Source organism: Mauremys reevesii, linkage group 1 (genome assembly GCF_016161935.1).
Source record: "Mauremys reevesii isolate NIE-2019 linkage group 1, ASM1616193v1, whole genome shotgun sequence".
Taxonomy (NCBI): domain Eukaryota; kingdom Metazoa; phylum Chordata; order Testudines; family Geoemydidae; genus Mauremys; species Mauremys reevesii.
The window spans coordinates 172,904,133-172,917,623 of record NC_052623.1 but is presented as its reverse complement, the minus strand read 5'-3'; the positions used below and the strand labels follow the sequence as shown (position 1 = coordinate 172,917,623).

Sequence of the window (13,491 nt, the reverse complement as noted above, 5' to 3'; positions counted from 1 at the left end):
GAGGAAGTAAACTGGAGGGTGTAGCCCCAGGAGATGGTGTTGAGGATCCATTGGTCCAAGGTCAGCCGTGACCTCTCCAGGAGGAAATTACACAACCGATTGGAGAAGGGAAGCTTTATTGAGGGTAGATCCCTGATGAGAACAGGCAGGGCGCCCCCAGGCGTCCCGTCAAAACCCCCTTTTCCCCGCTTGCTTGCCCTTGGAGGACCCAGGCTGGGGGGCAGGCCGAGACTGCCTCTATGGGTGCCTCTTATAGTCCCACGACTTCTTATAAGTGGTCTCGTATTTTGAAGGGTGGCCTGAGCAGGAGTCTGCTGCGGCTTGAACTTAGGTTTAGCCAGAGCTGGAACACAGAGACCCAGAGTCTGGAGAGTCATGCAGGAGTCTTTCAGGCCATGCAGCTTTGTATCCATTTGTTCCACAAACAGAGCTTTGCCATCAAATGGAAGGTTCAGCAGGGCAATCTGCGCCTCGCTGGACATCCCAGAGAGCAGGAGCCATGACGCCCTTCTCATGGACACCGCGGAGGCCATGTCCGCTGCATTTGAAGCTGCCTGCAGGGTTCCCCTGGCAGCCGCTATGCCTTCCTCCACCAGCACTTTGAACTCCTTCCTGTCGTGCTCCTGGAGGGAGTCCTCGAACTTGGGCAGGGAGCCCCACAGATTGAACTCATACTGGCCCAGGAGAGCCTGGCGGTTCACCACTCGTAACTGGAAGCTCGAGGCCGAATACATTTTTCTTCCAAATGAGTACAGCCTCCTTGAATCTTTTTTTTTCTGGGGTAGGGGCTAGTTGGCCCTGCCTTTCCCTGTGGTTGACCAACTCAACCACCAGGGAGTTAGGAGCAGGGTGGGTGTATAAGTATTCATGTCCCCTGGCAGGTACAAAATATTTGCGTTCCATTCTCTTAGAGATGGGGGCCAATTAAGCTGGGGTTTGCCACAGGGCATTTGAAATTTTCGCCACCCCTTTGTGGAGAGGCAAGGCCACCCTGCCCAGTACTGAAGAAGGCAGTACATTAAACAGGAAGTCAGAGGGCTCCTCCATCTCCTCTGCCTGGAGGTGGAGGCTTGATGCCACCCTTTTTAAAGAATTCTTCATGGGTCCTAAAGTCCTTCTGCGGGACGGAGGCAGGAGGAGCCGTAATCACCTCATCCAGGGAGGGTGAGGAGGCCAGTGCGGTACTTTGTATGTCCACCAGCATCGGAGGGTCCACCACCTGGTCGGCCTCCCACCGAATCCTTCCTCGGCGGTCTGGAGAGGGAGGCCGATGGGCCTTCTGAGGCTCCGGCCACTGAGCGAGACCCCACTGGGGGCGGCGTTGGGGGCCATGGTGCCCACTGGTACCACTGAGCTGGCCATGGGGCCTGGTGCAACTGCACCTGCTGTGGAACCGGTGGAGCTGGCTGTTTGTCCTGGCCCATTGATGGATGACTACGAAGGGAGGCCGGGTTGACATATGACCTGCTGCTATCCCTGGACCGGGAGTAGCGTCGTCGCCGGGAGCGCTGCTGACCACGAGACTGCGATCCCGACATGGAGGACCGGTACTGTTGGTAACAGCTGCTCCGTGATTGGCTCCGGTGGACGGAGCCGCAACAGCGAGAGGACGGCAATCGATGCCCGGGGCTGCGGAGGCAGTGCCATGGCGGGGTCCTGGAGTGGGACGACAAATGGGAATGATGTCGATGTTCGTGCCGTGACTGGCTATGATAAACCCTCTGAAACGAGGACCTTTGGTGTCGTCTGCCTCCGTCCCGTCGGTGTTCGCTCCTCAAGGTGGAGTGGTGCCAAGAGTCTTGGTCAGATGGAACCCAACCAGACAGGCTGGTGGGCGTCGAGGGTGATCCACGTGGACTTTGCCCTGAACGGTCACTGGGCAGCGAATGGCATCAGGAACATTCCCTCGACCGAGACTGGTACCGAGCCGGGGATGACTGCAGAGATCCCAGCGGCAGCATGCCTCTGGAGCGCGGGGCCGACATCAGCGGTGCTCCTGGTACCGGCATGGACATAACATCCTGGGCTGCCTGCAGGGCCTCCAGTGTGGAGGGCATCTGGACATCCAAGGAGGCCTGCTCCAAATGGGCCAGGCTACTCCGCTCGACTTGAATCAGAAATCTAGAGGCCGTCGGGGATCGAGGACTGCCCAACAGGTCTAGCCCCTGTCCTGGGTTTACTCCAGTGCTGTGGCGAAGAAGGCCTCTTCTTAGCCTTCTCGGCGTGCCCCGTGGACGGGGAGCGGTTGGTGACGACTAGTCGATGGTGCCGAAGGGTTGCCATGCACCGACACCGTGGTGCCCGGTGCCAACTCAGAACGGTGCGGAGGAGCTGGGGTCAGCACTGACTCCATCAGAGTAGCCCGGAACCTAATGTCCCTTTCTCTCTTGGTCTGAGATTTAAACGACTTGCAAATCTTGCAGTGATTGCTGAGATGGGTTCCCCCCAAAAGCGTAAACAGTCCATGTGCGGATCATTCACTGACATAGATCACCTACAAGTGTTGCATGACTAAAAACCTGGGGCATGGGTGCTCTAGCTAAACTAAACTAACTACAGGTACCAGACACTGAATGAACAAGCTGTTTCGGGGACGAGCTACAGCAAAGCTGGAGCAGAGCAGTTCCGAAGCACCTTCACTGGCGGCAAGAAGGAACTGAGGGTGGGGGGAGTGCTCAGCGCCCCTTATACTGCGCCATGGAGGCGCCACTCTAGGTATCGTTAGGGCGCTCCCCTAACAGGTACTGCTAGTGGAAAAACATCTGGCACCAGTGCACGTGGCGAGCACACACACCTATTGTGGAACAGACATGAGAAATCACTCGAAGAAGAGCCCTCTGCCCTGATACAGGCCCTCTGAACATTGCCAATGTTTCAGAAAGAAAAATAATTCATCTCCAGTTTGGCTGAAGGTTTGTTTTGAGTGGGGTTGGTTCCTATTCCAACCTCCCAAAACCTGTTTGCCCATTTCTACTTGGAACCAAGATACTTGTGCAGTATCAAAAGTTTATACTGTTACAATTCTGGTGTCGCTACTCACTACAGCTGGGATGGTCAAAGTGGCCTAAGGGAAAGGGGGGGTTCCCAACTCCTTCTGAAGATAAATCTTAATCTCATTGAAAACTTTCCCCTACAGTGGTAACACTGTAAATTGTGAGGCTCTCCACTGCAATTCAACTGCTAAGTATAAAAGCACATAGACTGATATCTGGCAGCTAAAAGAGCAACAGTAAAAGCAGAAAATAATTCCGCAGCACAAATATGCTTCCAAATTATACCACAGCTAGCATGGTTCGTATTTTATTTGCAACCTCAATTGGTCTGCTTGTAATTGTGTTTTTCTTTACCTGGATAACAGCCTTCTTATCAGCCTTTGGCAAGTTCTTTGCTTGGCGTTCCGCTTCTTCCCATTCCCTCATGACCTAAACAGCAACAAAACATGGAGCATAACTTTTGAGTTTTTCTCTGATGGTTTGGAATTTAGCAACAGTCAAATAACACAGTGCAGATAATCATCTCTTTTTCTCCCCTTATAAAGAATAGTTGCAACTTTAACAGAATCTTGTTGTCAAATTTAAAAACAAGAAACAGATCACCGTGTCTGAACATCATCCAAGTTCTCTCAACTTGAAGTTGCTAGAAGTGAAGCAATGCATTAACTGTAGATGTTTAACAGACCCTCCAGCATCAGCAGAGGAAGTAGAGTTACTAGATGGGTTAACCTACTGACCTTTTCATCTCAGAGAAAAACAAGAGTTTTAAATCTATTTTATGTCCTCAGTTAAAATGAACCAATTTCAACTGATTCTAAAAGGCATTTAATTCACATCACAAACTCTTCTAGTTTTTGATGGAGTACATCAGCTGGCTTTTGATCAGAACAGGGCAAGACTATGTGCAATTTCTGCTAGTCTGTTCTGTATGCATGCTGAACACAAAGAACTGAGCTTACTTATGTCCCAAGCACAATATTGGCAGAAGAACGATATAGGAAAACTTGCAGTAGGCTTATTTTGAACAATCTGAAAGGTCACCTGCCACAGGGAACGAAAAGCAATACTCTCTTGCAAAGGGGGGCAACTGCTGTTTCCTTCTCTGACTGTGTGTTCTATATGTGCCATTTGAAATCACTGTAAATTGTTATAAAAAACGTGACCTTGCTCATGAATGTTCCCATTTCATTCCTAGGCAGCAATCTTTTAAGACAGCACTTTCTGTGCATTAGTAGAACTTCTTCCACTGAACACTCATGTCCAAACAACAGTGACTTCTGTTTGCACTATTGCAAGTAAATAAATAAATAAAAACACCCCAACTTTCCTGCAAAGTACACAGGTTTCCCTTCCCCATCCCTCCCAATGGAAAATGCAGCCTTCATGACATTTAGAACAGAAACTCATTTAAATACTGTTTCCAAAGGGCAGGCATGACAGGGTCCCCGGGGTGCAACCTGGACTGTGGGATCGCTGAGCCCTCCAAACCCACTAATCTGGGCTGCCACTCCCATTGCGATGCTGATATCAAGCTACAAGCCTCTGACAGGCACTGCATGTACACAGACATCCACAGGCCGGGACACACCCAACTGAGTTGTGTGAACGATCTCCCAGTCACTCATGAACCATCAATAGAGAGGCTCCAGCCAATTCCCTTCGGCTCCCCAGAACTGTGCCGTCTTGCACTGGTCAGCAGTCTGGCCAATGTAAGCTCATTACCTAGTTCACCACTCTGACAAAAGGGTAGTGCATGTGCAACAGCCCTTGTTAACCTGAGCTAAGATTTCCCAAGCAGTTCAGCAACAACACACTGTTTTTAGGTAAAATATAAAATAGATTTATTAACTACAGAAAGCTAAATGTTAAGTGATTATAAAGTGGTAGGCATAAAGGTCAGAGACAATTACCTTAAGAAATAAAAATAGAAACACGCATTTTAAATCCTGAACTTTCAGTCTAAACCAGAGTTGAATCAAACAATGTCTCACCCTGACAGATGCTACAAGCAGGCTACAGTTCCTCAATAAACAGACTGGGACTAACCTTCCAGTCTGGGACCAATCTTCCCCAGTTGAAAGTCTTTTTCCTCCAGACCTTCTTCAAGGTGTTGAGATGGGGGCAGGGAGGAGGGAAGAGAGAGAGGCGCCAAGTGATGATGTCACTTCCCCTCTTTTATACTTTTTTTCAGCTTGCAGGAAAGATCCTTGCTGTGATGAGGGGTTCAGGCAGTCCCCACTGGTCAAGCAGTCTTTAGCAGTGGTCCCCAACCTTTTTCATCTGGCAGGTGCCAGACGACGAGCCACAGAGGACCATGGCGGCAGACGAGCATCTGCCGAAATGCTGCCGACACGAGGCAACGTCAATAGGCGTCGCTGCCGAAATACCGCCGACAAGCAGCAGCATCCAGAGGCGTCCAGCATTTTGGCAGATGCTCGTCTGCTGGCCAGTACATGGGCACACTTAGACGCCCCGGCGGGCGCCCTGGCGCCCACGGGCACCACATTGGGGACCCCTGCTCTATTGCATATGTGCCTTCTCTAAGGAGTCTCTGGGATAGTGGATTCTTTTCTTGATGGGTGTTGATGAGCCATTAACACTGTATGGCTATGGATGGCTACTCAATGGTTGTAACTGAAAGGCTGGTTGTGGGTGTTCCTAACCTCACAACATATTTCAGTAACTCACATAGTAATACTTCATAACTTCACATACGATAGTCACACAATCCAACAGGATATTAACGTTCAACAGATCAAGACTTTTAAAATGATGCCTCACAAGGTATACTTTGTACAAAACATATTAATCATATCACCATGGTGAATATGGAAGTTCCAGGGTGCTGCTTTGAGGTACAGAGTGTCACAGGAGGAAAAATGTAGGGTTCACAGTTACACATGCTATTTAGAAAGGAAGGAAAAAGATTCACTGTATATGCATTTCTAATACACTTTAAGGCTGGACTGCAATTTTGTTAGAATGCATCTCTACGATGGAAAGACATTAACTCAAAAAAAGCAATGCACACTGTTCCTCCTGAAAATGAGATGACGCCTTTCAAATTAGGCTATTTTGTTTTATATAGGGGTGTTTCTGGTCTTCAACAATGACTGGCCAAAGAGTAGTGAAATGCATTTTGGTAGCCAGTGTGATGCTGCGAATCCTAAAGTAAGCAAGTTTTACACTGCCTGCTTCTGGACTTCAGAGGCATATTGTTTTTGAACTGATTAGGAGTAGTGTGGCTGGTATTTAGATAATGGTTAGAAGCTCAGAGGTCATACTGTGACTGAAAAATATTTTAAAACAAATCGACCTGAAATTAATTAAGTCATGGCCTAGACCTCAATAAACTTCTACAAGCATCTATCAGTTGAAATCAGACGCCCTAAGAACATACATGAGGTGATAGTTTAAACATACTCCATCAATTTACAGGCTCTTCTAACTGTCCTATTTTGGCTAGTCCCAGAAATGTGGAACAAGAAAGGTGGAGAAGTTACTTATCTTGTATAGTAATTTGAGTTCTACGAGATGTGTGTTCGATTGAAGATTTTTGTCAGCAGCGTCTGCAGGTCTGCATTTGTGCCCTAGTCACCCTCATGCCCCAATACAAAAGTATATAGGGAAAGATCGACCCACCACCACATCTGTTCCTTCTCAATCATAGAAGTCCCAAGAAAGAGCTCCAAGGCAGACGGGAAGGAGGGCAGGTAGTGGAACACCCATAAGGACAGACATCTCAAAGAACTCAAGTTATTGTGCAAGATAAGTAACCTCTCCTTCGACTAGTGTCCCTATAGGTGCTCCCATCAGGAGACTCCCAAGAAGTACCTCCATCATGGAGAGGGGTGCCAAGGAAGCAGATATAGTACAGACCATAGGAAAGCTGTGTCAGTCCTGGAATCGGGCACGAGAACATAATGCTGGTAAAATGTATGAGGAGAACACCAGGTGGGTGCCCTACATTTTTGAGAAGTGCTACAGAGGTAGACTGTGCCCTGGTGGAATGAACAATAACTCTCAGAGGAGAACCACCACCAAGGCTTTTTAGCATTACAGCATCTGTAATCCATTTGGACAGTCTTTGGCTAGAGATCAGATGTCCTTTCATTTGTTTTTCAAAAGAGACGAAGAATTTAGCGGATGTCTGAAAGGGCTTAATCCTGTCAAGGCAAAAGCTTTTTTTAATGTCCAGTGTATAGAGGCTCCCTTCTTCTCTTGAAGAGTGACACTTGGGGTAAAATACTAGTAGGTGAATTTCTTCACTAACATGGAATTCAGAAGAATTTAGGAAGGAAGTGAGAGTGGACACAGTCATCTTATCTTGGTAGAACACCATATATGGTGAGTCCATCTTTAAGGACTGACATTCCCCCATGCTCCTGGTGGAAGTAATAGTGATGAGGAATGAGATCCTTAGGGACAAATGAAGGAGGAAACAACTCCTCAGAGGTTCAAATGTGGGTTTCCTTAGAGCACTGAAAACTAAGGCGATGTCTCATGGTGGAATTGTTTCCTTGACAGGCAGGAAGAGGTTGAATAGGCTTTTGCAATAGTGGGGTGGGCAAAGACTAAGAATCCTCTATGGAAGATGAAATGCTGTGATGGAAGTGTGCACCCCAAACTATGAGGGAGGCATCTGTGGTGATAATCCTCGTGGGAGGGGCAGTACCAATGGAACTCCATGCACACCTTTTGAGGATCCTTCCACCAGTTCATAGAATTGAGGACCTTCTGAGGTCTGGACACCTGCTTGGATAGATTGTGTCTGTTGGCTGTGTAGACGGTTCTCAACCATGCTTAAGGACACAGAGTGAAGTCTTGCTAAGGGGGTCACAAATGTGCCAGCTGCTACATGGCCCAGAAGTTGCCGGCACACCCTTGCAGTGTTTTATGGACCCTCTTGTATTGTTGAGACAAGGTTGGCCATTGTGGTGAATCGGTCCCTGATTCAGTATGCTCTGGCAGAAGAGGAGTCCAGAGTGGCTCTGATGAAGTCCATATGTTGTGTGGTGTTAGGGTAGACTTCTCCAAGTTGAAGTGGAGACCCAGAGTGTGATGCAGGGACAGGGCCTTTCTGGTTGCTGTCTGTGCTTTGAGAAGTGAGGGGCCCTTTAGGAGCTGATCATCCAGGTACGGAAAGACTATGATGCCTTTCTAGTGAAGATAGGCTGCTGCTGCTGACAGAACTTTGATAAAGACCTTTGAGGTGGCAGAGAGGCCAAAGAGTAGGATGCAATACTGGTAGTGGTCCATCTACCACAAAATGTAGGAATAGTTTGTGTGAGGGATGAATGGTGACATGAAAATAAATATCCTAAAGGTTGAGGGAAACAAACCAATCTCCTGGATCCAGAGAGGGAATTGCTGTTGTTAGAGTAACCATTCTGAACCACTGGGAGTGGACAAAGATATTTAAAGTCCTGAGGTCCAGGATGGATCTCCATCTCCCTCTTTTCTTCAGGATGAGGAAGCACCAAGAATAGAAACCTTTCCCGATGAAATCTGGTGGGACAAGTTCGATCGGCCCCAGAACTAGGAGGGATTGTACCTCCTGCTATAAGGAGTCTTTGTGAGCGGTAAAAGCAGCAAAGAGTCTTGTGGCACCTTATAGACTAACAGACGTTTTGGAGCATGAGCTTTCATGGGTGAATACCCACTTCGTCGGATGCATGAGATTTGTGAGCGGTGTCCCTGAAGAGGAACGGGGGAGGAGGGTGATAAGGGGCTGAACTGGAGAAATCACCTCCAGGATCCATCCATCTGAGCTGGTAGGCACCCAAGAAGGTAGGAAATGGGAGAGATGATCGCCCTAATAGGGGGAGGAGAATAGGTACTATGTTGGATCAGGAGAGAGAGATAATTCGTGACTCTCAACCACTGGGTCAAAACAGGCATTTTGAAGATGTCGCTGCCTCGGAGGTTGCTGAGGAGGAGGATCATCATTTCTTATGGCTTGTCTACACTACCAAGTTTTGTTGACAAAACTTATGTTGACACCCAAAATTCGACAAAACAAAAATCGCCAAAGGGTGTTCACGCTTGCTTCCTCTGTCGACAGATCATGTCCACATTGGGGACACCATCAGCCGGGTGAGCAATGCACCCTGGGTATGCACCCCAGTGTTGTGGGAAGGAAGAGCTGATCGCTGCGCATCTTGGGATTCTCTCCAAGTTCTCCCACAGCCCCCTCAGCTGCCGAGAGCAGCATCCTGAGTAGCTCTGTGAGCTCTCCCTGCTGAGGAATGGCAAAGCAGCACAGCAGTCTGTCCCCCACCCCCTGCAACAGCAGTCTGACTGTTGCTGTGTTCCTAGTGCCAGGCAGAACAGGAGCATTCCAATGATTTGCTCTTTGTTCCCCAAACAGAGCAGCACACAGATACTTCCCGGAGCTTTGAAAGGGGAGGGATGCATGCCTGCAGGGCAGCAGAGATCAAAACACTAAGCAGAGCAATCAGGGCAGGCATTGTGGGATACTAGCGGAAGAGAACTGTCGTCAAGATAATCAGCAGTGTCTACACTGGCTCTCTGCAGATGATAAAGGGAGGGGAAGAGACAAAAGTCTTTCATAGGGTTGGAAGTTTTTTGTCACCAAAACTCGGCGTTTTTGGCGACAAAAGTCCCATTGTAGTGTGTACGCTCTTGCTGTTTTGTCAGCAAAAGGCAGTTTTTGGCGACAAAACTTACCAGTCTAGACAAGCCCTTAGGGAATCTGGGCTTCTTCCTAGGCAGTGCAGCTAGTGTTGTGGGTGAGATTGTTGAGCCATCTGTAACCTGGTGTATTTTCTTTTTGTTGCAAGAACATTGATACTCAAGTGTAAAATTTAAAGAAGTCTGTGTGTTCTATAACTGTTAAAATACAGTCAGCATTGCATGTGAAAATATACAAAGTAAATATGCTCATAACGAACTCTAATAAATTCTCAGGCAGCATTTTTCTTACTTTGCCTATCTGTAAATTTAGATTATCATCAATAAAAATATGTTTTCGTGGGTTAGTATTGTGGTGAAATTGATGTTAACTGAAATTTACTGTTTAAAAAGCTAAACCTTCCAAGCCTAATCATAATGGTGGAACAAGGAGAGGTGTAGAGACCATCAAACCATTGGTTTGTGGATCGAACATTGTGTTGCATTTAGAAATGCACCTCTTAGCGTACAGCAGAGGTCTCAAACACACAGCCCACGCAGTTATTTGCTGCAGCCCGCCAAGCTCCCAGTACCCCCCCTCGTTCTCCCGGAGTTATTTCCTGCGGTCCCATGCTCTCCTCACCCGCCGTTCCTGCTCCTCTGCCTACCTCCAGGCGCTTCCTGCTGCCAAACAGCTGTTTGGCCTGCTTAGCACTTTCCAGGAGGGAGGGGGGAGGCGCGGGGAGCCGTGCGCTCAGGGGAGGAGGCGGAGAAGAGGTGGGGCAGGGGTGGGGATTTGGGGAAGGGGTAGGAATGGGGCAAGGAGGGGGCGGAGTTGGGGTGGGGACTTTGGGGAAGGGGCTGGAATGGGGGTGGGGAAGGGGCAGGGCCTCATGGAAGGGGTGGAGTGGGGGTTGGGGTTTTGTACCTTTATATGAAAAGGTGTCCGTGGTGCGGCCCTCGGGCCAAAGTACTAGTTCTCACGTGGCCCTCGTGGTGATTTGAATTTGAGATCCCTGGTGTACAGGGTGGTAATAATAATAATAGGAGATATACCAATCTCCTAGAACTGGAAAGGACCTTGAAAGGTCATTGAGTCCAGCCCCCTGCCTTCACTAGCAGGACCAAGTACTGATTTTTGCCCCAGATCCCTAAGTGGCCCCCTCAGGGATTAAACTCACAACCCTGGGTTTAGCAGGCCAATGCTCAAACCACTGAGCTATCCCTCCCCCCACGATGCATTAAGTGCACATTAAGCTCTTGTCTCTTTAGGTCATGATTTTGGTGGCCTTAAAAACTTGCCCAGACCATACCGGCAGTTTCTGTTTAGAAGACTGAATTATGAGAGAACATGGAAACTACAGCATTAATTCAAGTCACTGTACCTTTCTTTCTAAAACACCATGGTACGTGTTAAGTCTTGAGCATCAGCCTAGATTAGCAACTCTATGATCTTTTTTTTCCCCTTTTGTGGCTTTAAATCAGACCTTTAACCTCTCTTTAATACTCCTTTTCACTCTGAATTTGCAGTTAGAAGTTTTTGAAAACAACATTTCTTTGCCAAACAATTGATCTTTGTCCTTAAAACTAACCTTGAAATTTAAAGTCAAAGCCATTTTGCTAATCCACATGATGAAAACAAGCATTGTAGGCAATGTGATAAGAACATATTTGGCTACACCAGGTTTCACAGCCTGTTATTTCCCTAAACCCTTCAGGGTACAGGTGGTGAGATAATAAAGTGACAGCTCACATAGCCTGGCTGAGGAGATGAAAATTCTGGGATCCGGAGTTCAACTCTGGCGCGATGAGAATGAATGGCTTGTGGAAAAAGTAGAATAGCATGCTTATCTTTAGAAACAACATTCAGTGTAGTATTTGCACAAGCAGTATTTTAAGGGTTGGATTTTTGCAATCAGTCAAATCTGAAGTGCCAAAAGCCTCTATTTACACTAGCTGATGAGAAAAAATCATCTTTTTTTGCCAGCAGCCATCCATATGCATCAACTCTACAACCCAAAGAAAACTTCTATATTTTTTAGGTCACAGGTTTAGAGAAATTATGACAATCCAACAAAAACCTGTTAGCATCTGAGAACAAACAACTGCAACAAGAAAAATCATTCCGAAGACATACATTTGAAGAAAAAGGCTGCCTCAGGACCATGAAGTTGTCTCCTATGTGCTTATAAAGATATTCTTCTTCATTGAAAGAACAAAGCTATCAAGGCCATACAGATTTATGGCACTTCAAAGACTTGTCTGTTTCATGCCGGGAAAATGACAACTTCTAGGTTGAGATTTAAGACGCAAGGCATTTCAAAGTCAAACAGTCCTCAGGGTTCAGGACACACTGCATGCTATACTTTTTTGGGGGGATGGGAGGGTAAGAGGGATACAAGGAGAAAAGGGTAGAGGGAGTAACAAAAATGTTATTTATTATTAAGACAAATGCTAACCACCCAAATCCCGTTATACTTTGACCAGAGGAATTTATTCTGGCTATATTTTCTAGTGCATGGTAGGCCTACCTATACAGAGGGCATATATATGCTAATTTGTATAAAATCAATCATGCTAGTACAGGTACCTATCTCAGGAAAAGGTCTTATTCAGAATGCCAAAATCACAACACCAAGGTGAATCTCTGTTGAGAGCTTTCTTCCTAGATTTTGAGGTTGTGGCTTCCCTTGGTACTACTATGGGGGTAACCTCAACAATCTCCAAAGAACTGTGGCTCAGTAGCTAAGGAGGCACTGCTACTACTGAAAACGCATTAACCAGGCTTGAGTGGAAAATGATTCCTCACATGCAGCAGGATCACACAGACTCTGGGTGAGAGGAGGCAGCGCGTCCTATGGGCTAGGGTGGGAAGAATCATAGAATCATAGGACTGGAAGGGACCCCGAGAGGTCATCTAGTCCAGTCCCCAGCACTCATGGCAGGACTAAGTATTATCTAGCCCATCCCTGACAGGTGTTTGTCTAACCTGCTCTTGAAAATTTCCAATGATGGAGATTCCACAACCTCCCTAGGCAATTTATTCCAATGCTTAACCACTCTGACAGTTAGGGAGTTTTTCCTAATGTCCAACCTAAACCTCCCTTGCTACAATTTAAGCCCATTGCTTCTTGTCCTAGCCTCAGATGTCAAGGAGAACAATTTTTCTCTTTCCTCCTTGTACCAACCTTTTATGTACTTGAAAACTGTTATCATGTCCCCTCTCAGTCTTCTCTTCTCCATACTAAAACCCAATTTTTGAAATCCTTCCCCAGAGGTCATGTTTTCTAGACCGTTAATCATTACTGTTGCTTTTCTCTAGACTTTCTCCAACTTGTTCACATCTTTCCTGAAATGTGGTGCCCAGAACTGGACACAGTACTCCAGTTGAGGCCTAATCAGCGTGGAGTAGAGTGGAAGAATTACTTCTCGTGTCTTGCTTACAACACTCCTGCCAATACATCCCAGAATGCTGTTGGCTTTTTTTGCAATAGTTATACTGTTCACTCATATTTAGCCTGTGATCCACTATAGCCCCCAGACCCCTTTCTGCACTGTTTCCTAGGCACTCATTTCCCATTTTGTATGAGTGCAATTGTTTGTTCCTTCCTACGTGGAGTACTCTGCATTTGTTCTTATTGAATTTCATCCTGTTTACTTCACACTATTTCTCCAGTTTGTCCAGATCATTTTGAATTTTAATTCTATCCTCCAAAGCACTTGCAAATCCCTCCCAGCTTGGTATTATCCGCAAACTTTGTAAGTGCACTCTCTATGCTATTATCTAAAATAATTTATGAAGATATTGAACAGAACTGGACCTGGAGGACACCTCAATGTACTTTTCCAGCTTGACTGTGAAACA

General features: G+C 46.9%; 1 protein-coding gene across 4 annotated transcripts in view; it reads right to left on the bottom strand.

The window, feature by feature from the left end:
• The window catches only part of LOC120399100 (amyloid beta precursor protein), a 324,609-nt gene that overhangs the window by 80,657 nt on the left and 230,461 nt on the right, over nt 1-13,491 (bottom strand). For all 4 annotated transcript variants that reach the window (XM_039527027.1, XM_039526998.1, XM_039527007.1 and 1 more), the window contains one exon: nt 3,348-3,422. In XM_039527027.1, the coding sequence (XP_039382961.1) occupies nt 3,348-3,422 (75 nt within the window). The remainder of the gene's footprint in view (nt 1-3,347; nt 3,423-13,491) is intronic.